The sequence below is a fragment of the Pollicipes pollicipes genome, unplaced genomic scaffold (assembly GCF_011947565.3).
Source record: "Pollicipes pollicipes isolate AB1234 unplaced genomic scaffold, Ppol_2.1 Scaffold_4881;HRSCAF=5763_pilon_pilon_pilon, whole genome shotgun sequence".
Lineage (NCBI taxonomy): Eukaryota > Metazoa > Arthropoda > Thecostraca > Pollicipedomorpha > Pollicipedidae > Pollicipes > Pollicipes pollicipes.
This window is the reverse complement of record NW_023596576.1, coordinates 48277318-48305284: the sequence shown is the minus strand read 5'-3', so window position 1 is coordinate 48305284 and position 27967 is coordinate 48277318. Positions and strand designations below refer to the sequence as shown.

Here is a 27967-nt window from a genome sequence, read left to right as displayed (position 1 = left end):
TATATTCGATGCTTTTTCGCTGAGATCCCCTCGCGCAGGGCCGTAGTTTCCTGTTCAGTTTGGGTGGGGTGGGGGTTGTCCCCCTTCAACTTTGGAAAGCTGTTCATGTTCAGGAAGAAATCCGTTTTTATTGCAGTTTAGGGATAGGTTTGACCATTTTTACCCTGCTCGGTCGAACCCCTCCCGACCCATTTTACGAAATCACTTCTCTGCAACTTTTTCTTAAGAGCCACTGCTGTGTAGGTCAAGCCCATGAAAGACACGGGTTCACAACAGGTGCCAGAGGGGATCCGAAAGCACCTGGGCTATGCGCCCATGCCATTGGGTGATGAAAATATACCAATCTGGAGCAAAACGCTAGCGTTGGAGGTCACTCAAAACTTAAAATTGATCAATCACTCAAAGGCAAAACGTCAAATGCACCATTTTGTCCGATAGTCTTAACCCTCACTCTGATTCGTCGCTTTCCGGAACGAGGACTGAGTGAGGGGCGGGGGAGAGGTTGATGTGAACCCCTGGTGTCTTCAAACCAGTAAGGGTAGATCTCGGTGGGAACACCACAAGACTGCTCTCATCGCGATCTCGCGATTGTTGCTTGTTGTTATATTGCCAGGTCATTAATGAATACCATTTTCACGGGTCAAAACTCGAATTTTTCCAAAAATCATACTTCCTTAGCTTTATAGCATCATACCTAGCAGGACACGCCTTTCGGCGAAACAAAGTATAAACAGGCGTATGCCTCATTAAATCCGAAGCGCAATGGTTACATTTTGACGCGTTTAAAGTACACATTTATGACATATGGCCCCATTTATATAACAATGTCGGCCCGCCGCCCGCGCTCCGCGGCATCGTCTCTTGCCGCCCGTCGCCCATGCCGGCCAGCGACTGCCGTGCAGTGTTCCTAAAAAGACCGCCGCTGCTCCGAGAAAGCTAGGAACACATTGTTGGTCAATTGATGCCCCGTAAGTTCCAAGAACTCGAGGTGCGATTGCACAACATACCGGAGAGATATCCTTCAAAAATTGCAGGGGGGATTGCATCAATCCCCCATCAGAGCGAATGTTAACTTACACAGGATATCACTCTCTGAAATGGGTGAGGGAGGGCTGAAACGATGCAGTTGACCTGACCTATTAACTTATCCCGAAATCCTTAGTCATTCCTTAATATCTGCCACCTAAATATGCGTCAAACGAATACCGCCTTTTTGAAAAATTAGCATTTGGTTCATTTTAAAATCCTTTGATGTCAGAGAATGCCTTTTTATGAGAAGGTGCATTTAAAAAGAAAACTTTGAAACGGGTGTAAATTAACGACAAACAGTCTTGGTACATCGACCAGCTGTGATCAAAGAAAATAGTGACGTTTTTCACCGATTGTGGCCAGAGGGCCGAAAGCATGATTGCATGCAGAATGAGGCGACCTGACACGTACAGGTGGAGGGCATTAAACACTGATGTACACTACCAGGATATTCCTGCATAAATAGTGCCACAGCACTGCACGACTTCTCAACGGACATGTAGATCATTGGAAGAAAACAGAGGCAAGTGCTGGTAGTGGTGATTGCACGTTCACCAGACTGGCCGTTCCAAAAGCTCTCGCTCCTTAAGCTGTTGTTATTTCGATGTTATGAGTTGGGAGTCTTCATGCCAAAAATAATTCGTATTCAGCGTGCTAGAATGCTGTGGCTAAATTACGTCATCCATTAGGCATTCGTTCTTTTGAGAGAAAAAAAAACTCGACGTTTGGAAGGTGCGCTTGAGGTCAGATTTCTTCGGAGACATAGATCAGCACCACCCCAACATTTCTGTCGGTCTGCTGCAAAGCGCACGAAATACGCTGATTTCTTTCCTCGACACCATTTTTATGGTACAGCAAAGTGGGAGATACACCACCGAGCTGTTCTTTAAGCCGTCCCTTCCCAAAATATGCCACAGTCCGCCCCGATACTTTAGTTGCTTAGAACGCCCGCCGATCCCTATCAGATTCAACTACCAGCAAGCGCCACGGACGTTGAGTTGAGGTAGAGGGGCAGGATTTTCCACGGGCCTACAGGACAAAATGGGCCCGCTCACAGAGAGGTCTCCCTGGCAGGGTCGTAAGGCCTCTCTATCGTAAAACAGGACCTACTTTTCCAGAAAAGTATCTCCTGAGTCATAGAGAGGCCTCGTAATCGAGAAAAGCATGCTTCTGATTCCCGAGGAGTCTTCCATTATGCCAGAACAGGGTATCCTGCTCCGGAACCGCGGCTATCGGATGCATGGAAAGGGCTTCCTGTTCCAGCAGTTGGGCCCCTGAATATAGAGGGTGCCTCCTAACCCAGAACAGGGGCTTCTAGTTCGCAATGGGAACCTCCAAAGCCAGCAAAGGGGCCTTCTTAACATAACATTGGGCCTACTTAGCTAGACCATGGGCTACCAAATTCATTAACGTGGCATCAGGATCCAGAAAATGTGCCTCTCCATGCAGGCAGGAGCGTCCTTACTCCGAATCGTTAACCTCTAGTGTAGATATGGGACCCCTTCGATCCGAATTTTGTCGAGCCACAAATAGTTACAATGCTTTTAGTTTGAAAAAACACCAACAATATTAAGGCGTAAAATCATATTTTCACCCCCTGCCCCCCTCCCCCGCTCCCCTGGCAGGGGAGTGGGCCGCTGTTCCCTCCGCCCCTCCCCTCCGATGCGCCGCCCCGGCTTACCAGCGGCGGGGAGGGGAGGGGGCGGGGAGGTCAAGAACCTTCAGGCGCTTGCTATTTGTCCCTGATTGCGGCAGTCTGAGGCCGGTGGCAGCGACCACGCTGAAGGTCAGGTGTCTCCGGATACCAAACTGGACCGCGCTGAGCACTGCGGGACGTTAATTTCGCCGCACAATTTTGCCGTTGACTCAGAACTCTACGATCGGATAACATGGCCAGGCCTTGCGCAACAAGCAGTGCTTAACGTGGGCGCTCACTCCAGAAACACATCCTCTCCAAGGGCTCGGACTAAATCTTAAAAAAAGAAAAAAGATAGTGTGGTTCCCCAAAACGCAGCATACAGCAACGCAGAACGCAGCGCAGGCCAAGACAACTAGCAAAGCAGCCCTTGCATCATAAATACGGAGAGCAGTTGCTGTATCTTTGATCACCATTTGCGTGAACGCAATGGAGCTAAAATGCCTTATATTTTCAGTGTGAATGTATATCCGGGGCTACAAGTGAGGTCTCCCGATTCTCCGTGAAATCTAAGTTTAACGATATAACAGTATCAAGCTCGCAAAGCACTCGTAAAAAGATCAAACAGGCCCCTCTCTATGTGAAGCGGCCGCTTAGACAGGGCAGCCCAGGTCATATTTAATCAAGTTTTGTTCAACAGCGACAAGGAAATTTCATGCTTAAATAAGACTTCGGGGGGCATTGGAATGGCCATTTAAGGACAAGAATTACGTAACAAACAATGGCAGTCGTCACTGATTTCCCATTTTCAAATCGTGAGTCTACAGAAGGTTCTTTAGGGATGAGATTGAGGATCCTGTCAGCACCACCTCATAGCGCTACATCGCCACCGCTCTGATATTATTCTGAGGCGCCTGGGGCCACTTCATTGCATCGATCGGGACAAGAAGTGGCTCCTGCAGGACGGGGTGACACCATACACCGCACGGGGTTCACTGGATTGTTTGAAAGAACATTTCCCTTGAATGCACATCAGCTTAAGACCGCCGAGAAGAGGCTCCACGCTCGCCTGAACCATCGCCGCTGGACTGGATGTGGGACAATCTGCAGGACCACGCCCATGTGGACAAGCCAGCGAACCCTGAGGCAACAGCTCAAGGCCGCCTTCAGACTTGAGATGGGATGCATCAAGGCGACAAGGTTGACGGGCAACCGACCGCTCGCAGCAGGTTCAGCTGTTGGCGTCCCGCAGCGCCCGGGGGCCATCTGGAGCATGTTTTGCAGTCAGCATTTGACGGATGTGGAATTTCTGAATACTGACGTCGCTGTCCGTGTTCTCCGCTGAATTTGTTATTGAATGATACCAGCACATTCACAACTGTGCGCCAAATGCACCTACCATTATTGTGTAATACGTTACGCAGCGTTTATCTGGGCGCCACGTAAAATAGCCGCCACTTTTGCAGCCAATTTTTTGTTCTGATCCACCTGAGCGATCTCATGAAAACCTGGCAACGCTCGCAGCCTGGCGCAACACGCTGGACGGTTGGCATGCTAAAAACGCTAGGTACCGACGGGGCACTATTTGGTACCAAATGGGTATGATATGAAGTGGCGGGTTTAGATGCCTAGTGCACCAGCAGTTCAGAGAAATTGGCTGCATTCCGTCGGCCCAGTAGTCCTTTTTTGTTCACGTGCATTGGGAGTGTGTTCATGAGAACATTGAGGAGGCTCAATTCAGTATTGGGGATGGGAAGGGCGTTCAGGTACCTCCCCAAAGGGATGAAAAGTAACACCCATGAACTTAACATCCACTGGCCTCCAACAACAGCATTGGGACTTTGCAGCTTAGACAGGCTGCGCCGCAGTCTTTTATCAATGTCATGGCGTCGCTTCTCGTCATAGTGCCCTGCCCGCTCTTCCAGACGACGAGAGTTGTTTATAATGATCATTAATTATACATTAAAAGATGGCAGCTACATGTGACCCGAGCATGTAGGAAGCGCTGTGCAGTGTCAGGTAGTCGGTCTGGAAAATATCTGAGCGAAACTGATCGCCATCGCAAGGGAGGGAGGGCGGGGGGCAGAGTGCCATTAGTGTGGAGGGTGTTGAGGGTGGAGAGCAAATGATGTGTCTTCTGAAGACTAATGATGAATCAATCACTGTCACCTGCTGCATGCGGCGCAAGTGCACGGATCATGTCTGTAATACCGATGTCATGGTCGAAGCCATGTATAATACCGCATGGTTTTTCACGGACGAAATGCCGCCTGGTATTCTTCTCCTACTACCAGATACTTCAGCTACCAGCTACGCGCGACAATGGTGACTTACAGTTACTCGTGGATACGTTAGTCAAACCACAACAACGTTCTCAAGAACAATGACCATGCGCCTGTAGGACGGCGCCGCCGAGGAGCATCTTCACCGTCCCCTCAACACAAACTTTTGAAAATAAAAAAATAAAAAATCACGCGCAGGATGCTGGATAACACGATAATCTTAACGCGTTGCCGCGAAAATGGCAGACTAATGTGTTCGGCGCGGTATATATGAGAGAGGGGTGCTGGCAGTGTAGTGGTTAACACGTCTGCGTTAACCAGTGTGCGTCTGGGAAACCAGAGGTACGGGGTTCGATTCCCCGCGGTGCCCGCCCCTCCTGCCAGGGTGAGAGGCAAGCGACGCCATATAGCCTCAGCAGCTGAGTGCCTCGTAAAGCCACACACACACACACACACACACACACACACACACACACACACACACACACACACACACACACACACCCACACACACACACACACACACACACACACACACACACACACACACACACACACACACACACACACACACACACACACACACACCACACACCACACACACACACACCACACACACACACACACACACACACACACACACACACACACACACACACACACACACACCCACACACACACACACACACACACACACACACACACACACACACACACACACACACACACCACACACACACACACACACACACACACACACACACACACACACACACACACACCACACACACACACACACACACACACACACACACACACACACACACACACACACACACACACACACACACACACACACACACACACACACACACACACACACACACACACACACACACACCACACACACACACACACACCACACACACACACACACATACACACACACACACACACACACCACACACACACACACACACACACAACACACACACACACACACACACACACACACACACACACACACACACACACACACACACACACACACACACACACACACACACACACACACCACAACACACACAACACACACACACACACACACACACACACACACACACACACACCACACACACACACCACACACACACACACACACACACACACACACACACACACACACACACACACACACACACACACACACACACACACACACACACACACACACACACACACACACACACACACACACACACACACACACACACACACACACACACACACACACACACACACACACACACACACACACACACACACACACACACACACACACACACACACACACACACACACACACACACACACACACACACACACACACACACACACACACACACACCACACACACACCACACACACACACACACACACACACACACACACACACACCACACACACACACACACACACACACACACACCACACACACACACACACACACCACACACACACCACACACACACACACACACACACACACACACACACACACACACACCACACACACACACACACACACACACACACACACACACATATATATATATATATATATATATATATATATATATATATATATATATATATATATATATATGGGAGACATGTACCGATCCATCTACCGAGAGATGAACATGTGTTACTCTTTGTTGGTGTGCCACGTCTCGCCGCCAAGGGGCGAGAGTGAGGACGTAAACCATGTCAGACGGGAAAGCCAAGCGAGGTGGAGACGTCACAATGACGTAGGGACGTAAAGCCCAATTCACGGCAACTGGAATGCACACGGCATATACGCTTGTTTCGCAACACTGGCCATCGTAGGTCAAGATGTCAACCGTCTAAAACACGCGGATTCCGTCGGTGCAAAAGGTCGCACCAATCCGCTGGCCAGCCGACGATCATGACTAGTGAGACATGCAGCATCGTCCTCTATGAGCGTGTGCCATGGTTTAAAAAATTATCCCATATATTTGTCTTCATGCTAACTATTTGCAACGTGAGTGAAAGACCAAAACCATTCGAAATGCACTTGATCCTAGTTTTGTGCCGAAACCTGAAGACGTTATTGTAAGAGGCGAAGAGTTACAACGGAGTTTTGGTTTCATTATATGCGCATTTGAACTTAATTAGAGAAAGCTGGTAATATGTACTTAAACCCTTCATAAAAAGATCCTGATCGGAGGGGCCGTTTTCTGGAAATTTTTGTTCAAAGTCCAATCCAATGTCCAAGAAGGGACCAGCTGTCATAAGAACAGTCAAAAGCCCTCCGAAAAACGGTCGTCCAAAAATTTCCAGTTTCCCAAACATCGGACAATAAATACCCACAGCCATTCACCCCAGTCCTTATTGTGTTGATGCCTTTCCGTACTGGAATTGAATAAAAAGAAAGAAAATGATTGTGGATAAGCAATGTGTGTCACGGGCCTTTGTAAAAACATCTAAAAGTTACAATTCACATTGATATCAATTAAACGAAATGTTCCACATCTGAATATATTGAAGCAAGCATCAGATATGATAGAACGAACTAGCTTATAACTATTGGAATACTTGTAAGTGGAAAAGGCTGTTCTAGACAGCGCAGTTTTTCTGTTGAGTAAATATGCTCCACAACACGTAATCGCTTGCTTACGTCATCGTATCATGAACGGCGTTGATTGAGAGCCAATTGACGGCCGCTTTATCTAGAGATTGTGTTTACGAACGCCAGATATAATGTACTCGACAGTCACCTTTTTACTTGCCTTGATCACCGCTCGGACAATAAAATGCCAGGATTTAAATGACGTCATTATGGCACCATAAATGCCTGGGTGGCTTTGAGATATTCTCCTCGAAATAGTCTGCATACCTTTGTGGAAGCGTTGCTAAGAAACTAGAAGGGCTTGAATCTTAAGAAGGCCAGCGCTGTAAACGGTACCGAACGATCTTCAAGATGGCTATTTCAGTTCAAAACCCCAAAAGCGGAACACTCCCTTCAAGCTTGAGACTATCACTAAGAATCACGATGGCAGCTCAGTCGGATAGTGAGTGGTAACAAATCACATCCAGGTGAGTGATGAGTACCACAGGCTCTCCCGAAGACGCTAACATCGCTGCTCTGCTTTTCTACGCCCTTTCTATCGACGCCTTTTATGACAAAACTTATTGAGGCATTCCTGCGCTCGGCCCGGTCGGTACGTGACGGGCTCTCGGCCGCCCTTGTCGGTATGTGACGGGCTCTCGGCCGCCCTTGTCGGTATGTGACAGGCTCTCGGCCGCCCTTGCCGGTATGTGACGGGCCCTCGGCCGCCCTTGTCGATATGTGACGGCCCTCGGCCGCCCTTGTCGGTATGTGACGGGCCCTCGGCCGCCCTTGTCGGTATGTGACAGGCTCTCGGCCGCCCTTGTCGATATGTGACAGGATCTCGGCCGCCCTTGTCGGTATGTGACAGGCTCTCGGCCGTCATTGTCGCGATGTGACGGGCTCTCGGCCGCCCTTGTCGATATGTGACAGGTTCTCGGCCGCCCTTGTCCATATATGACAGGCTCTCGGCCGCCATTATCGGGGTGTGACGGGCTCTCGGCCGCCCTTGTCGGTATTAAGGCCGCCTCTCTGTCGAGGTGTGACAGGCTCTCGGCCGTCATTGTCGAGGTGTGACGGGCTCTCGGCCGCCCTTGTCGATATGTGACAGGCTCTCGGTGGTCATTGTCGAGGTGTGACAGGCTCTCGGCCGCCCTTGTCGATATGTGACAGGCTCTCGGCCGTCATTGTCGAGGTGCCATTTGCACACAGGAGCACGCACGCGACCAACACCTTAAATAAACATACTGCATGCTCGCAAACAACACAAGGTAGCTGATGACAACGTGACTCACTTCCTACTTAGGATGCTTCGAAGCAAGCTCTGCCTTGTCTGGGTCACTGATAGTTCTTCGTTGGACCAGCTCGCTTCCAGTGATGAAAAACGATCGTTTCGACATTCCAGCATGACTGATTGCAGTGGAGGCGGCATGCCAGGTTGATGGAACATGCCCCAGTGCGTAAGTCGCATAAAATTGACACTCTTACATGGTTCTGCCATTACGCACAAAGAACGTTTACTTCTAACCTTTGGATTTAGTTCCATCTGTCCGGATCGTGTGAGGTTTCCACCATGGGTGCTCGCAATAGAGATTGCGTGTCGGATTTGTGGTAACAAGTTCCATTTCTGCAGTCGGATAAAATTAACACTTGTTCATGGTCCTGCTCGTACACGCAAAAACCGTCTCAAAGACTTTGAATTTCCCTTTCATCTGAACGGTTTGTCAGGAGGATCATCCCAATCACGCACGCAGTAAATTTTCAAATGGGACGGCTTAAACCCGCGTGACCTATCCCGCGGTGACGTCCGCTACCACCCTGCAGTAGATGGGGCGAGTTAACGTACTGAATCGATAAAACACAGTAATTAAGGAGGTTTGTGTTCTTTGGCACCCCGATCTCCGTAACGTCTACATTCTACTCCACAGTGAGCGCATTAACCGTGGACCATCCGTTCATTTCACCCCCTGTGCGGCCAAAACGGCGGGGCCGCGAGCCCTGCACAATCCCCTGCAGCGAGGCTGGCGAGGGAGCACCACCCGAAGCCTTGGCACGGGCCACCGGCGTCCGTTCCCTGGTACGCTCCAGTCCACCGCGAAGTTTGGGCACGTCGGCGTCCGTGCCTAAACACCGGACCGTGTCCGTGACAGAGTCGGCGTGCGCCGTGCTGCGCAGGGGACTGGGCACGGCCCGGACCGGCCGGCCGGGACTGGTCTTCCTGACCTCGCCTGCGGAGGGCTGCTGGCCTGCGTGTGAAGAGGTGCAGAGAGAGGCGCGGAGACGCGGCGACCGGACGGCCCGCCAGCTGGATGGGCGGCACGTAGACGGAGCGGGCGGTGAGGACCGTGCCGAGCGACTGCAGCTGAGCTCAGCGCCGGGACTGTGAGTACAGCAGCCGCCAGTGTGTTAGCGCTAGCGTGCAGCCCCTCTGTGTGTGGTTTAAATGCCAATGTAACTAACTGCCATTATGTCTCCATGCATAAAAATTCGACCGAATATGTCTAACAAACTTTTGAGGTCATATCATTCGGTAATAACCTAACTTGCTCTTGGCACGCAGTTTAGACAGAGGTATAATTCGGTATCAAATCTGAAGTAAACAAAGCAAACTAGGATCAACAGGGGCGAGACCCATGGAGTGTCAACAGATATATAAAGAATCAAGTCATGTGTGAGTAAATCATGTAATCATTAGCTTCCTCTCCGTCTGGATTGTCAGAGTAGGGCCTCTTGCCATTTTGACAGGCCTGGTGACGAGCGATGAGTGTCACCCCCTGGTTATGCTCTTTTCAGGGCATTCTGGATTTGAAACCGCAATAGAACCCGGTCTAATTATGCTAGCGTGAAAAGAGCAAAGCTGACGTTGCGGAGCCCTTAAAAATATATATTTATAGTCCCTTAACCATGAGTTCTCCACTCGTGTAAAATTGTATTTTATTGCAGATGATGATGTCGCTCACTGCGCTTTTCGCATAAGACGACTTAGACTTAGGGGAATGTATAATGTTGATTTAAATTATAATGCTACTTTATGGTGCTTGCATGCCTGGTTATTCCCAAAATGAGCAGACATTTGTACATATTCAATAGCAGTGTAGACAACTGTACAATTCATTGTTACCTTTGTAAATCATGCAGTCATCAGCGTCATGTGATCTTGCACAATCAGCATTACCGTAGCCGACCGATGAAACACGCGGCAGGAATGCACCTGTCGCAGTACTCAACAATCACGCCGGTCCGCCTCATGTTGTGCTGCACGAAGTTCACAAATTCACCAGGTGAACGCCTGAACAAAATGTCACGTCCGCTGAGCCGCTCCAAGGTATGCCATGTGTGCGGCTGCACATGAAGGAATGCTCCGATGACCTGGCCACAATGTAGCGTTTTAAATAATGGCTCCGAGCGGCGGACGCATGGTATGAGGCGCCGCCGTTTCATGCTTTTATGAGTGCTTTTAACACGCGCCCGGGCGGCCGCCTAGACACCCTTCGCTCGGGTGGGGTCCAACTTGACCCCACTAAGATCTCGGGAACTAAGAAAGCTAGAGACACTAAATTTACGGGGTGTGTTGAGCTGTACGTGAACTCACTCAGGTCAAAGTTTCAGGTTCCTAGGTCATGACCTTCAGGTCACAAAAGGTTAAACAAAGTCAAGTTTCAGGTTGATCCCTTAAATGCCCCAGAACCTAGATAACCGTTTCTAAGCAAAAGGTCACATTCTTATTCAAGGTCAGTGACCTTGTTTGACGTTTTGAAGATCAAGGTGACCAAAATCATGCAGTATTGCTTTGAGTTTTGCATTTGACTAAGCGACAAAGATGAAGCTAGGCAATATGTTGCTAAAACAAAATGTTGTCCTGGGTCATTTTAGGTCAATGACCTATTCTGACCTCTATTAAGTCCGTGGGAGATCATGATGCGGTTTCCGCTATCAATAAATTCGAAATGAGCACCAGAAACTATTCCATACAGCAAGCCCTAGAGTAACAAAACAGGTTGGTTTTGACATTGGTGTGACCTTCATACCTGACATTAGGTCAATGCAATTTGCTCATTCAACTGTTGTGTTGCCTAAGAAAGCGTCTCAGAGATGTATGGCTTCGTTTAACACTCCGCTGTTGGATCAGATTGAACGATTCCCTAAAAGTTGCCTTCGCTGAAACCATAGTCTGACTTTGACCTGCCATAGGCCAGCGACCTTAGAAGATGCATCTAAATTCTTTACGCAAAACGATTTGCTATTCAATTGTCTACAGCTATGCAAAATGTGGCTCGGCTACGCTGCACCGTTGGAAAACCGTTCTGGAAAAACCTTCGGGGGAGGTCAATTTGACCCCCACCCTAGCGCGTATTAAATACCACCATAATTGCAACAGTTCACGATGATGCCGCATTATGACTCCACATGCAGCCAGTAGCGCAGGCAGGGGGGAGCATGGGGGGCACGTGCCCCCTATGCTCCCCGGTTGACTCCGAAGTGGGCCTCTCGAAATCAACAAGCAGGGGTTCGATTTGATGGCCCAAAGGGCCCGAAGGTATTCTGTAGGTCGCATTCGGGAGCCCCGGACCGCAGAGCTGGTCACTCCAATGCCAGCCAGAGGGCGCTGTGCGCTGATCAGGGTCCCTGAGTCGATAAGGGCCCATATGTCGGTCAGAGACCACAAGTAACGTGAAGTCGCCTACGTGGCGGCATGGGCCTGAGGTCTCATTTCCTAGGCAGGAAGAAAGCCGTAGGCGGCGATTTACATTGGTCGAGGCCCCAGCATCTTTCGGGGCCTCACAGCCACTAACGGGAGCCTTGTGTTGGCAAAGGGCGCCAAGTCGGAGGCCCGAAGAGCCTAGAGGGCCCAACGGGTCCGATAATCAAGGGCTCGATTGGGGGGCCTAAGGGCACGAGGGGCTGGTCGGAGTCTTATTTAGGGGTCCGGCCAGCGAGAACGGATCCCCAAATAACAGTCAAGGGGCCCTTTGCGCCGATCAGTGACCCCATGAGTCGATATGGGCCTGTCTGTCGGTCAGGCACCACCAGAGCCGCGTAATCGCCACCGTGCTGGCATGGGCCGGAGAGCCCATCCCCCAAGCAGCGACAAAGCCGGCATCAATGATTTACACCGGTCGTGGGCCCTGTATCTGTCAGGGGCCCACGGCGCCTAACAGAGGGTCCTCCTCGCAAAGGCCCCGGGCCGACCAAGAGAAGTGCTCAATGAGGCCCGAAGAGAGGCCGGGCGGCCCACCGAAACCGGCGATCAAAGGTCCAGTTGGAGGAAATAAGGTCCCGAGGGACTGACTGCAGGTGACATAAATAATCGTGGCCTGTAGGATCGTGATCTGACATATTAGCCAGAGATTCTCTTGCACCGTTTAAGAACCCCCTGGGCCAATGCAGGCACCTAAGTCGGCCGGAGAATAACCACACCGAAAAGTCGGCTTCATGTCCATGAAGGCCCTTGCGACTCATTCCCAAAGCAGCAGGGAGACCGGGGCCCGCGATTTGCAAGTTTATGCGTCGTCGTCGTCGTGCGCCTGAGTGCGTCGTAAAGCCCCAATGACGCGCCGGCACTATCGGGCAGCACTGACAGGGATGGTCTGAGTTGCAGTCCCGTAAAACCGAGCGGCGTTGGCCGCTGCAAGGAACGCCAAGCGGCGGGTGCTGTGTGCTTAACGACGACGGTCGTAGAATGATATTTCTGAATATGCTTCAAAGCCAATTCGTACAGCTTGACGATAAGATTGAGTGAATCTTTTTTACAACTTTGAGGCTGAGGTTGTTAGAGGATAAATGTACGGCTTTGTGTCCTAAAGCGCTTGAAGGTACTTCTTTCAAATGCGTCATCATTTCCGTGGACCTGTTGCCCACGACCTAATATTAATCACGGGACCAGCGCTGCGCAACCCATGGAGACTGCAAAGCCTGGCGTCGAGGTTTTTGTTGCGAAGATATGGGACCACGCATGCCCAAAACTACGTCAAATAGTTTGTACCATTGATCGATTTCGACTAAATGTTGAACGCTGCAGGCAAACATAGCTTGGTCATGTTACTACAACCTATTGACCCATTTTGATATTTAACCTACATTCGCAGGGTCTCTGCTTATCTCTGCATAATCCAGATAAAAATTATAATAAAGGTTCTGAGTTTTATTGGTTTAAAAATATTTCGCATCATTAAAAAATGAAGGGCGCCAACGAGTTATTTCATAGTCATTTAACGCATGCTACTTTTGCTTTAATGGCTATAAACTTCAGTTTGATCTCGCGGTAGCGTGTGGCTTCTATTTCAGTTAGAGAGGGGAAAGTATTGTATATATATATATATATATATATATATATATCGATATAGAGAGAGAGAGAGAGAGAGAGGAGAGAGAGAGAGAGAGAGAGAGAGAGAGAGAGAGAGAGAGAGAGAGAGAGAGAGAGAGAGAGAGAGAGAGAGAGAGAGAGAGGAGAGAGAGAGAGAGAGAGAGAGAGAGAGAGAGAGAGAGAGAGAGAGAGATATATATATATATATATATATATATATATTACAGCTCTCTCTCTGCAAGGACTTATGCACGTTTAATCATTTCCTTGCGTGGTTGTTCGATCGTTCGAATTAAATCTGTCGTTGTTTCAGTGAGACATAGATCAGCTCGCGTATGACGATCTAAATTGGTTTCAGCTAACTAACGTTTCAAGGACATTCGTTTGCCTTTCTCAAGGCAATGTGAGACAGTAAGACGGAAAACATTCGAATGTGGCGCAATACGACGCACGGTCTACGAGACATAATTAAAGGCGAACCATCATGAACGTGAATATCAGTTCAAATTACAAAACACATTCAAACACACACACATACTTACCTCACTTTTCCAACCATTTTGACACCATGGCAAGTTCAAGGCATCGAATCACCCTGCTGCTATTGGGTCACTGAACAGTAAGTTGTTCAGTGTATTTGCGAGGATCATTATTGACGTGGATAAGACAGTTAAGTAAACGCCTTATTCCTCGGAGAAAAAACATGAGAATGACGACATAGATAGGTTTATGACCACTAAACAATTGTACCTAAAAAGAACGTCAAAAAATACAGGCGTTCTGGGCCGTCCACCCCTCACACCATCCCTGTCTCACCGTCTTACCGAGCAACTTCGGGGCGATGTTCAGTGACCAAAATACGTGCAGATTCCGTCCCCGTTTGTGTTACAGTGAACGGCAAAAGTCGGCGCGATCTGGAGAGATATTATGCCAGCGTTCTCGCTTTCAGATCTGGCCGACAGCATGGCGTCTCCGAAGACGTTCGGCCTAGTGGACTACTGCGTGTTCGGCAGCGTGCTGGTGTTCTCCCTGCTGATTGGCGTGTACCACGCCTTCCGCGGCAAACAGACCAACGCTGAGATGCTGCTTGGCGGCAGGAACATGGCCATTGTACCCGTGGCCATTTCCATCATGGCAACGTTCCTCTCGGCTATCCTGATTTTGGGTAAACTGCCAACTGTGTGGCGGGCTCGTGGTGAACCAGCGCCCTCTCGATAGGAGCTCTGATTTGCAAGGATGCATTATCGGAGGACAGAGCCTCATATCTCCACGCAGTCGTGAAGGAATAGAGATAGTTCTTTGGGCTCAAATGGACTTGACCCAGGCTTCCAGCTTACAGTTGCCTGTGTGTGGAGAAGTGTGATAGATATGTATAGATAGATAGATAGATAGATACCCATTAAAACACTACGACGACGGTGGCATCACCGGCAAGCAAACGGGGCACTATTTTTTAGACGAAGCCCTGTGGTGCCATTTCTTGGTAATGATGTACCCCACCTAGCAGTAATATTACGCCAACATCATGGCCGATGACGGTGCACCGGCCTGGGGCAGGTTCGCCAGCCGAGATGTACACGAACGGCGCGCAGTACTGGGTAGTGGTGCTCGCATTCGCAGTCGTCCTGCCCTCTGTGACCCTGCTCTACCTGCCCATCTTCTACCGATGCCGTCTGACGTCCGTCAACGAGTACCTGCAACTCAGGTACGCTGTCCGATGCCTGCCCATGCCGGCACAGTTACGGTCAGAGACGTAACAGCTTTTTGTTGGTGAGATGCAACCAGCGCAATGTGTCCCTACCGCCTCATGGTTGCATGTTCCAGATTTGACAGCCACGTCCTGCGGTTATTCTGCGTGTTGGGCTACCTGGTGCAGACATCGCTGTACATGGCCATCGCCCTGTACGCGCCCAGTCTGGCCTTGAGTTCCACCACTGACCTGAACCTGGAGACCAGCATCATCTGCACGGCCGTCGTGGCGACCCTCTACACAACGATTGTGAGCGGACCAACGAGCTGTGCGGTGCATGACGAGTTTGGCATCTTGATTCGTTGTTAGGCTATATGTCAGCCATTGAATAGTTAAAGTGAGGCATTTGGAAAAGGACAACTACAGTTGAGAAACAACCGGTCAGCACCTCCCGAATTATGATAATTTCCCGAGAAAATAAAGATGTACCGCTGTTTGTGGACGAGGATCACAGCGCTGCTTACAAAGAGCCCCGAGGTAATGAGGTGTTGTGTCCAAGGAGATATTCTGAGACAGTGACCGGGTGTTTCATTCTCAGGGAGGTCTCAAGGCCGTGGTCTGGGCTGATGTTCTCCAGGCGGTCGTCATGGGTGCCGGTATGGTGGCCATCGTTGTTCAAGGCTCCATCAACGTGGGAGGATTTGGCAACATATTCCACATCAACGCCGAGCATGGCAGGATGGATATGTTTGACTTTAAACTGAGTCCTTGGCAAAGGTAAATGCTCTGCTAGTGGACTCGGCTTGACGCAGGAGCCCTCATTGGCGCAACAAGCTCCCTGATCGCCACAGGTGGTCCACTAACGAACCCTTGGTTGAACTGGGGTGGAGCTCCGCCCCACCTACTCCTCTCCCGTTCGGTGCGGGTGGCCCTCAACGACACAGGGCCCTTTCATTGTTTCATTGTTACCTCTCATCATTAACGCCTCGTCAGAGGCTCCAGCCAGCACGCATTTCCCAATGGGGCTCTTAATCGCTGCGAGAGGCTCTCTGGCTGACATCCGAAGTCACGAGCTTGCGGGCCGGTGTACTTAATGTGACCTAGAGCCAACCCCTTGGGCATTTCAGCCTTTTTATCGGGCCCTTGACCGTTGGTCCCTTGGGGCCCGTCGGGCCCTTCTTTGGGTCCCCTTGAACACTGCCTCTGGCCACTCTGGAATCCTTACCAGCACAGGGCCCCCTGTCAGGCACAGTGGGCCCCTCATTGACTTAGTGTCTCCGGCCTTGTCCCTGCTTGGGAAATGGGCCCTGAGCCCTAGACCAAAACAGAGCAGACTGTTCTGTACCGGTGGCGTCTGACAGGCACAAAGAACATCATCGACGCAGTGGGCCAATTGGCGCAAAAGGTCCTGTGACTGACATTTGAGGACCAGACCCTTCGGACCAGACCCCATAATGGGACCTTCGGTCAGCCCTTCAGACCCTCAGGGCCCTCAGATCGGGCCGTTTATCGTGGGTCTCTAGGGGCCTGTCAAGCCCCTCGAAACCTAAGAAGGCACGTGTCCCCTGCTCCTCCCGCCTGCGCCATTAACCGCGTCACTTTGCCAACGTCACGCCTGCCTTTCCTTACGTGCACACCGAGTCAACGTAACAGCAAAACAAGCCGAGAAGTGTCTTGCATCAATCGTGTAAGATGTCGTGTGCTCGCCTCAGGCATAACTTCTGGAATCTGTTCTTCGGCACCTTGTTCATGTGGACCGGGGTGATGGGGGTGAACCAGAGCTCGGTACAACGCTACATGAGTCTACCCACCCTGAAGGCGGCTAGAATGTGAGTTACGTCCATTCGACCGCTCCAACTGTCACATAAATGTGGGGCTGTAATGCGCCAGCAACAACGCATCGACAGCCCCCAAGTCTCAGTTCCTTGGCAGACAGTTCCTCCAGATGCGACTCGTGTTTTGCGCCTAATGCCTGTTGCTAAACATGGCTTGCTTGTGGTTCTTCATACTTGCATATTCATTCTTGGAGTAAGAATTCTTTAAAAGTCTGTCATCAGCCCACCGGCCCTAAAAGCAAGCGAAGTCCGCTAAAACCGAGGCTTCGGGCTGGAGGAAGGCTTTGAATCGGAGGAAATCTCATCACCTCGCCGAAGACAAAGCCCGCAGTGGATATCTGTACTGCAGCGACATAGTTGATGCCTTTCAAAAGTGTACGTTCTGAAACTATTACCGGTGGGTTCAGCTGTGATTTGTGTCATACCAAAAGGTCACGTAGCCCCGTTTACAGGTTTAACTGGCTTTGTATAGCCTTGCATGTATCATTGTTGTAGTCGCATTCTGATATCGATGTGCATCCAAGCAAGGAGAGCTGCTGTGGCGGCCACATTTGTCCTACCCTGATAAGGGAACCAATGGCACCGCCGTCTGTTTCAGCGCCTGTCTCCTTAACGCCCCGGCCAACATTCTCTACATATCGCTGGCCTGTCTGTGCGGTCTGGCCATCTTCGCCACGTACGCCGACTGCGACCCGCTCCGGATGGCTCTCATCGAGAGGAAGGACCAGGTGCGGCTCCCGATCTGAGCGAGGAATGAGGACAGTTCTGACGTGAGGACCCACCGGTGGGTTGCCTAGCAACGGATGAAATCCGCGGAACGAAAGACCCACTGCGAAACAGGTGTAATCATTCATTTTAAATCAGTGTGTGAATCTCACGTGTTCCTAGAACAAGAAACGTAAGGATTTGTGAATGCTTTGATTGTAACTAGGAAGTTACCTTGCCAGTAATGTCAAGCCTGTGATTTAGACTTCACGAGCTCTGTGACTGTACCTTCGCTGCCTGAACACATGTGCGGCCTCGACAACACAACATGCAGAATGGTAAACACGCACGCGCGCCTGAATTCCTGGCATGCATACCTATTGGTCTCACAATCAGGTTTGGGCTACCAACTACCGATAGTATAGAAGGATGCCATCACAGCCTCCGGCCAGTCGATGACATTTTTTAACTGCTTTGGCAAATTGTTGTAGAATATGACCTACCTGAGCGTGACTCCTTACTTCTATTCTTAAGGTTTCAGGTTTACGCTTTGCCAGGTCCATGAGAACGACCGGGACACGCACGACCGGGCCCCCAAATGTCAGTCGGAAGGCTTCTTGTTCCTGTTGGGTACACCTTGGGACACCCTGAGGTACTCAGGGTCTCTATTTCGGTCCTAGGCCACCAACGACGAGCAGTCGGCTCCCTGTCGGCCTGAACTCTGAGGGCCCATTTCCCAAGCAAGGATAAGGTGGGAACCCATGATTTGCATTGGCCGTGATCCCTAGAGCAAAGAGGGCTTCTTTGTTGGCCAGTGGCCCTCAGTACCTAATAGAGGGCCCAATGTTGGTAAGGACTCAGGTCGGCCATGACACCATTTTCTGAACAGGGACAGGGATGAGACCCCGAATGTCGGGGGCCTGTTGCGTTGGTCAGGGTTTTCTGACAACGCAGGTGGATATGAGAGGTTACGATGAAAGTCCGCAATGAGAAATGAAACTCCCTTTGTCAGGCAGGGCCCCGGGATCGGACGGGGGCTATCCATCCCATTTCAATCAAGGCCCGTCATGCCAAACTTTAGTCTCTCTGGCAATTATTGGACACCTGCGACGAGAAGGGATATTTTGCACCAATAAAGACCTCTGAGTCTATCTGGGACCAAGTGGCCGGGCGGGTCAGGGAGCCTCCGGTGCAAGATAGGCAACCAGTGTATGATGCAACCTTCTAAGGGTGACCGTGTGACTAAGGGTGACCGTGTGACAACTAACTAAGGGTGACTAAGGGGATCCTGCCCCTGTGCCGCCAGCATGACAGCCGTTAGTCACCCAACGCTGTAATGGAACGGCCCCGAATCTCCTGACCGAGAAAGATAATGTGCCTCCTATTGTTCTATCCACTCGGTCCCTTGTCCGGAAAAGGTAAGGGTTTTCTTAGTGTTCAGTAGGGAGGATCGCAATGAGGCAAACGTTGAAACACTAACACAAACGAGGCCTGCATCCGCTTTTATGATCAACATGCGAAGCAAATTCCAAAAAAAAAAAAAAATAAAGCTCAGCCTACGTACTCACAATCCTAGGAACAAGAGCATCAACGAACGGAACTGCAGTTTGCATAACGCTAAGTGGCGTTGGCCACTGCAGACAACACCGGGATACCGGTGGTTACCTGGCGATGGGTACCTGACAACTTAGAACAGCCGTCGTGAAATGGTGCGTCAAAAGCCGTTAAAAATGAGCTCGTACCGCTCCGAAATTGGACCGCTGCATATATTTTACTTGTAGAATTCGAGGTTGTCCGACAGCAAAAACGAAAATAGAGGTAAATCGACAACCTTAAGTGTGCAATGTACTTCTTCAGAAACGCTGTCGTTCTCACCCGCCCGTTAGCCGCCGTCTAATATAAGTCTTAGAACTGACGCCACGCTGCCTCCGGAGACTGCAACGCCAGTTGCCAGGGTTTTCGTCGTAAGCCTTGTGAGCGCGCATGGCCAAAACTGTGTGATGTTATTATTCCACCACTCGACTCTAATATGTGGATGCTAATATGTCAATGCCCACCCACACCGGCGAGAGCGGAAATGTGTCTAAAGGTGCAGTTGCAACGTCCAACTCGAGCCGACTGTTCCATAGCCTGAATGGATATAATGTTTCTGTTCTAGCTGGTGCCCTACTTCGTGCTGGACCAGATGTCCTACATTACGGGTCTGCCGGGCCTCTTTGTGGCCTGCATCATGTCTGGAGCGCTCAGCACCATTTCCTCCGGCCTCAATTCGCTGGCAGCCATCACTTGGCAGGACTTCCTCAGCAACATCAACTTCTTCAAGAACATGTTGCCAATCACACAGTCTTGGATAACTAGAGGCATCAGTGAGTTTAGGGTAATTGAGTCAAATTCAGAACCGCTGTTGCAGAATCACTTTGTTCAATCTCAACAGGGAAACATCTTGCATACGCAGTTCTTTAACTGGCAACTGGCTTCAATGTATCAGCCTAATAAATTTGTGCATGTATTACATTAGAATGAGCGTGAACTCCGCCTTTCTGTCGACACGAGGCGCCTAAAATGCTCAATTTCGTGGCGATTGGTCTATTCAAATCCATGCAGAATCTTGCCACACCGCCATGCGTGCAAAGGAACGAAGATGTCAAAGAAAAGGCCTAACTCTAACGCGGTCATGTTTCGGCAGGTTTTCTTTACGGCTGTCTGGCAGTGGGCATGGCCTTCATGGCCAGCCAGCTCGGAGGAGTGCTGCAGGCTTCTCTGTCTATCACTGGAGCGGTCAGCGGTCCTGTGCATGGTGTCTTCATGCTGGGCATCTTCGTTCCGTTTTCCAACGGCAAGGTAAACGGGATGGTAATGAGATTCAGCGTCAGTTGGGTAAATTACGCAACTTACGATGGATTGATACACCTGTATTGTTGCGTGAGCAGCCGGAGGTATTTTCTGTTCTGTTTTCCAGTCCGGTCTCCGTGTGAAATAGTTAGAATCCATCCATCCATGTACAAGTTTGACCTAAAAAAAATATTTACAGATGGCATTAAAGGGTGACAATGTTTTGCCCTTTTGTGAAAGATTTTATCGAACAGCTAGCATGCCCACACAGGAATTTTTTAAGTTTGTCACAGCATGGGAAGAGCAATGTAACAATAACAACTTCCGTATTCCCTTTCCGTGGCTCGTGAGACTCGCACCTGCTTTCTTGTCAAATGTCCTGGTGGATTTAGCGCATCGTTGTTGTCCGTGTTGTGTTTGCATCAGGCCATGGTAGCTGCCCGTTTCCCGGACACCGAATAGACTGTCCACGTCTCTCCTCCGTGGCAGGGTGCCGTGGCAGGACTTCTAACGGCCATGGCAACGAGCGTCTGGGCAGTGATGGGCGCATACGGATCTGGGAAACAGCCCGAATCTCTACCCACCTCTATCGCCGGCTGCGGCACCAATCTGACCTCACTGGTGTCGTCCACTACACCACCACCAATGGACATGGGCCCGGTGCGAACAGAGGAGGAGGAGCCCAGGTGCGTAACAATGATTGCGTAATGTAATGGATGTTGATCGGTCGTGCTCTCAATTTGAGTTCTTATTTTCCCGCCTGACTTGGTCCGGCCGAACTCCGCCAAACTCACTCCACGGCTTGGGCTCGCTGCGCTGTTGCAAAGCTTTGTATGATTAAACGGCTGAGAAAGATTGCTCCGTTCCTATACAGCCCGGTGCGCGGTGGCACTGCGTACTTCAGTCGGTGATGAGAGCTACGTCACCGAAAATTGAATCCTTTGGGACGCTTATTTGATTTAGGTTAGGCTGAAACAAAATTTGTTGATTGAAACCTGTATGGTCTGTTTCAACAACGCTATTTAACGTTGTTTCAACAACGTTTGATGTTGGTCTGCTTCAACAACGCAGTTTCAACAACGCTATTATTTAATAAGTTTGGTACTCATCGTGCCATTGAATTACGCTTTGCAGAATGATTTTTGGCATTATAGATAGAATAGAATATAGATGGATAGAGATAGGTTTTAGATAGGATTTTTATAGGTTTATTTTTATAGATTTTTATAGGTTTATAGGTAAGATTATTATAGGTAAGATAGGTTTTTTTCGATTATAGGGGCCGGAGACACCGGCGCATACCTCACCACATGCTCTTGCTGGGCAGGCGAGCCAGACAGTCTCGCGACCTGCTGACGCCTGTGACGCTTCCTCCCACCGCGTTCGTCCTCGACCGATCCCACAGACCTGTCTTGGGTTGGGGCCGCTCACGAGAGCTTTCTCGTTTCCCGTCTTTTCTCGAAGACTTCCGTTGTCTTTCGAGAAATCTCGATTTTTTTCGGCGACGAAGAATTTCTCTTGTCCTGTCCGGCACGGGGGCGCTTGAGCAAGACGGCGCTTAAATCGCAGCACCTGACTGTGACTGGAACTCCGTTGGTAAGGGCGCGTGCATCCACTGCCCGCTTCCACACGTCAGCGAACGCCTGCTGGTTCCCGGCGCGGCCGACTGTGGTCGTTAGCTGCACAAGTAAGCGAAAGAGCGGCCATCTACACGGCCGACCGGGTATCCGGTCGGCCGCGCAGGCCTCGGGCCGCCGGCCACCGGACACTGCGCAGTCGTGGTCACGCAACAGGCTTTTCTCCCCGCTCTCTCCTCCAGCAGCCCGGCAGACCCTGGCGGCGCTCTCTCCTCCAGCAGCCCGATAGATCCGGGTGACGCTCTCCCCTCCAGCAGACTGACAGACCCGGGTGACGCTCTCTCCTCCAGCAGTCCCACATGTCCCGGTGTCAAACTATCCTTCCCCAGCAACAGCTGACCCATATGGCAGGCAACGAACAGACCCGGGTAGCACACAGCGGAGTACAATAGTACCAGTGGTTTATGTGAGACTGGTGTGTATTTTTTGTAGATGGTGTTGCCGTTTGCGCGTAGTTTCTTTAGAGCTGAACGTCTTGTGGTGTTATATTTCGGAGGCTGCATTTACTGCATTGCTTCGACAAACGATTTACAGCCGGAAGGGTCGATGGAACATGTAGCACTATTAAATGTGTGAACCCTGCTAAGCGTGCGAATGCAGATGGCATAAGTCAGACTAGTTTTTCATCACGAGACCAAATATTCTTTAAACAAATGCTACACCCACACCCACACACCCACACGCACGCACGCGTGCACGCATGCACGCACGCACGCACGCACGCACGCACACACGCGCGCACACACACACACACACACATACACACACACACACACACACGCACACACACACACACACACACACACACACACACACACCACACACGCGCTTATATATATATATACACACACACACATATATATATATATATACTATATATATATATATATATATATATATATATATATATATATGTGTGTGTGTGTGTGTGTGTGTGTGTGTGTGGTGTGTGTGTGTGGTGTGTGTGTGTGTGTGTGTGTGTGTGTGTGTGTGTGTGTGTGTGTGTGTGTGTGTGTGTGAAACATTTCTTGTCATTACCACGTCATTTCCGGGGCATCCCAGTCATTGTTACAAGCGTGGGGAAATGTATTTTGATCACTCCGTGCATTTCTAAAGAATATCGATGTGATTCATCGAACTTCCCCGCCGTCCGTGGGAAATATTTCACAAAAACCTGCTCATAATTCTCCTGTATCCGTGTTTCAGCTTTATAGAACAATACATCTACGGCATTTCGTACCAGTTGTATAACGTTTTCGGCTTGCCTGCTGTGCGTCATCGTGGGATCCGTCGTCAGTCTTATTACAGGTCGGTTCTTGGCTAACGCCAGAGTCGCGCTCTAAAACATGGGATGTTTTGTATTTTGGAAGTCTCCATATTTTGTTTTGTGGGGGCGGTTCACTCGGGCGACACAGGCCAACAATTGCTATGACGGACTATAAAGAAACCTTTTTACAGCATGCTCGCCTTAAGCTGCTAGCATTTTAAGTAGATCGCGACCAACTTCCTCGGTGTTCCGTCATGGCACAGATGCCGACTCCAGCATCGATTCTGATTTACTTGAGTTTTTCATTTTCAGGATGTAATCGACGGAAGGTTTCCAAATCGCTGATGAATCCTATCACCTACAAGCTCTTAAACGGGGTGAACCGTTTCCAACGTGATGACCCCTCCAGCCCCCAATACGGCGTTGACAACGCCGCCTTCCTGATGCCCACGTACAAGCAGGCCGAAGCGGGCTGACTGACACCGCTCGGTTGCGCTGCTCGTGAGGCAGCCAGCTGCTCGCTGTACAGAGGAGCGTGGCGCACCAGCGCTGTACAGACGAGCGCGGCGCACCGGCGCGGCTGCGACGACGGCTGCGCGGACGCCGGGGAGCCGACCGAGGTCTGTGTGACAGACCAGATGCTCGATGGTGGACGCCAAGACGACCTCTGAAGTCGCTATAATAAACTCTGCATTTAAACCATTAATAAATGGGTCAATACGCATGCAAGGGTATACAAAGTCGGTTGTAGGGTGGGTTTGGCTGCGCCACTTGCAATGTCTCCTCTACAGCGACCTGCAGTAAAAATATGGTCTAGCTTGCTCTCTGCTACAATGCGATGTTTTAGGCTCTGAATGAGATGCAAACGTGCTCATGTATTTTCTTGTGTAAATGCCGTATGACAGTCACTGACCTCTGTTTCAGCTTTTTAACGCGACGCCGCGGCAGCCAAGAGCTCATTGCGGGTGGTACAATACATGTCCGAATCTGAGTCCGCGTCTGTGTAATCGGGCTGAGCATGTCTCGAGGGCGTATTGACTCCTGGACTCGAGGCGTAGCCGCAGACGCACAGTCGTTTGTAGTGTACGTGTTTGTATATGGAAATTGAATGATGTGTTGTTGATCACAACGCTAGATGACCACGGAGTATACGCCGACGACGTCATGAGGTGATGAACGGTTCCAAGTCTCCCTGTCCCGGCGTTTGGAAGTGTTTCCTCGATTTTGAGTTATGTCTGGTCTCCATTTAAATAAAGAAAAATCGTGCCGCCTCGGATTGGAATTGGCACTTTTCAAAGAAGAACCGCACGCGCGAGAACCGTGTTTGGAATGAACCCAGAAACTTTTGAGCTACCAGGCGTAGCCTTTCCAAACGGCCTGGGAACATAATTTATTTTCGCTTTCACACATTGGGATATGGCGCAGTCTTAAATCATGTGCGGTTGCAGGCTTATAATTCCGTAATAACCCGCGCCAGTATCCGAATTCCTGTATTATATAGCACACAAGGGTGATTCGCGTGCGAAACTGCTTTAAACGTTTCGCATTGGTTGAGGCCCAACTGAAGGCCGTGATACATGGAAGTGTGCTTACGTACGCTAGACACGAATAACTAGATGATGGTATTTATCTAAGCCTTGAGCGCTGCGTGGCTCATGGGTGGCGGTATTTGATTGCCGTTTCTGTGGCGCCATGTATGCTTGAATGGTCGTGAAATAGTCTGCACAAGTTCACGGGCGTCAAGCTCACAAATTAGAGGACTTTCAGTCTTATAAAGGGCGGGGCTGCGTAAATTTCAAAATGGCTGTCTCAGCTCAAAACCCCATACAAATGTGGAGCACTGTCGTTAATAGGCTAGGTGACTACACAGTTGTTTTCAGCAAGAGAAGCTTAAACCACTACATCTGCCGTTTCATGCCTTTACCGGGCGCATAATGCGATCCATGCGACCCCCGGGTACACCGCTGCCTTGCGTTTTCACAGGAGCACGGGGTGGCATAATGCCATCCATGCGACCCCCTGGATACACCGCTGTCTTGCGTCCTCACCGGAACACAGAGTGCATCATCGCAAGAAAAGTCACCATTTTAAGGGCCAACCCACGAAGGGGAAGGCAACACGACTGGTCAGGGAGGAAATAAACAGCATGCCTTGGATCGGGGGCGGAGCAGCGGTGGAGGGAAAGGGATGGCAAAGAAGGCAGCTGCCCCCAAAACTTTCGAAAGGCTCCTTTTCCCAAGCTACAGGCATTGTAGCTGCCCACGAATTACCAAAATGCGGATCAAGGACGCCCCTTAGCTGAGCTAGAGAGCGTAATCGTGCTCAGAGATCCCTTTTCTGCATCAAGAGCCGATAGTTTGTATCATGAAGCCAGTTTTATGAATAAGGTTCCCATACTCTAGATAAGGAGACTCCATGTTGTAAGGAGACCCCTTTGGTGGCTCGAATGCCCCAATTACGAACTAGATATCCCTGTTCTGGGTTAAGAGACACCGTCTTAATTCAGGCAGCTTCATTTCTGGAATGGGAGGCCTTTTCCACGCATTAAATAACCGCGGCTTCGGATCATGATGCCCTGTTTTGGGACAGCGAGGCCCCGAATGTTTCACGAACGTCCATACACCAGGAGACCCTTTCTGGAATAGTAGGCACATGTTTAAGATTCGCTTGAATATGATGCATGCAGAAGTTGATATGTGATGCAACTTTAGTGCAATTTGATTGGTGGCTCTCCGCTTGAATACGACAGAGTTCTGCACCCCCGCCCCCCCCCCCCCTCCCCGTGAGGCCTCATTTTGTCCAGGACTGCTGAAAAAACCCTCCCTCCAACTGAAAATCCGTGACGCCACCCGCGCATAAAATACCATTAGCGTGCGCAGGACTTCGCAACGGGAAAGGAACTCAACTTAAGAATTTCCCCCTGAAAACCGAGTTTAGTGCCCTGCAGGTGTTCGTAGTTCCTTATGTGCCGTAATGCAACGTTGCATGTTATTGACCATCTTATAATTGCATGGCTACCCGCAATATTTCTCTGAACATCGGGGCTGACACAGGTTTTTTCAGTCACGTACGGATTAATGTATGCCATAAGTTTGGTACAAAGTTGGCAGGTGCCCCCCCCCCCCCCCCGGGGCTGCTATGCGCGCACGTCCTTGTGGGCTGGGATGCCACATTATGAAATCGGTTGTAGGCTGGGCCGATAAGCTTGACATAGCTTTGATAAGAACTTGGTGACATAAGCTTGACGTATAAATAATCATTTATTTTTACCATTCATTTCATTCAAACAATGTATGCAGTCATGCATTTCACTGACTCCATTCAGTCATCTCGTCCATTCATTCTATTCATCTCACTCGTGACATTCGTCTATTCCATCCATATATTTGTTCATACATTTCATTCATTCATTTTTCATTTAATCCACTATCCATTCATTGTATTCATGCATTCCATTTGTTTTCATTTATTAGGCTGTTTGTTCATTGCAATATTTCGGGCTAACTAATGACAAACTTTGGTGAGGACATTTTGACGTCCCAATGCTCGGCACGGCCGCCCTGCCCTCCAACCTGACTTGACCTGGCGTGACCTGACCTTCGCGGCCGCTGCCACCGACCGCAGGTCATATCTCTTAAGGGAAAATAACGAGCGCTCAAAAAACTCAAACCCAAGCCGCCATGGGTGGGTGGATTGGAGGGCAGGCACTCTGTCCAACTCAGCTATCGGGGTGGACAGAATCTTTGATTTTATTCCTTCATTCGTTCGTTCATTTCATTCATTCATTCGTTCTATTTAGCTCGCTGGGTTCATCCACGCATCCATTCTATTTAGTCATTAAGCTCATTTCATTCATGCACTTCGCTCGTTGATTTGTTCAGTTGATTTCATTCATTTATTTTATTGATTCATTTCATTCGTTGATTCATTGACAGACAAGTGCTGGTGGGCTGGCAATGACAAATGGCACGTTCATCCGCAGTGCTAGCGCAGACCAATCCAAACATTTTGTCCTGAACATTTAAGGGATTGAAATATCAGTCCGTCGGAGTGGGGGTTGACGAAATTAAGCCGACTACACCTATGGATGTGTTGCAGTGCTAGCCAGCGCCTGACGCG

The 27967-nt window shown here is 49.9% G+C and overlaps 1 protein-coding gene across 1 annotated transcript; it reads left to right on the top strand.

Moving 5' to 3' along the window:
• Positions 1-14845: 14845 nt before the first annotated feature.
• LOC119101527 (sodium-coupled monocarboxylate transporter 1) lies at positions 14846-21529 on the top strand (the record flags this gene model as incomplete). The annotated part of the gene is made up of 9 exons (XM_037224876.1): positions 14846-15047; positions 15440-15587; positions 15707-15881; positions 16171-16349; positions 17285-17401; positions 18006-18135; positions 20271-20478; positions 20799-20953; positions 21434-21529. Coding segments are annotated over exons 1-9 (1410 nt in total), but the record flags the coding sequence as incomplete, so codon positions are not given.
• Positions 21530-27967: the final 6438 nt, after the last annotated feature.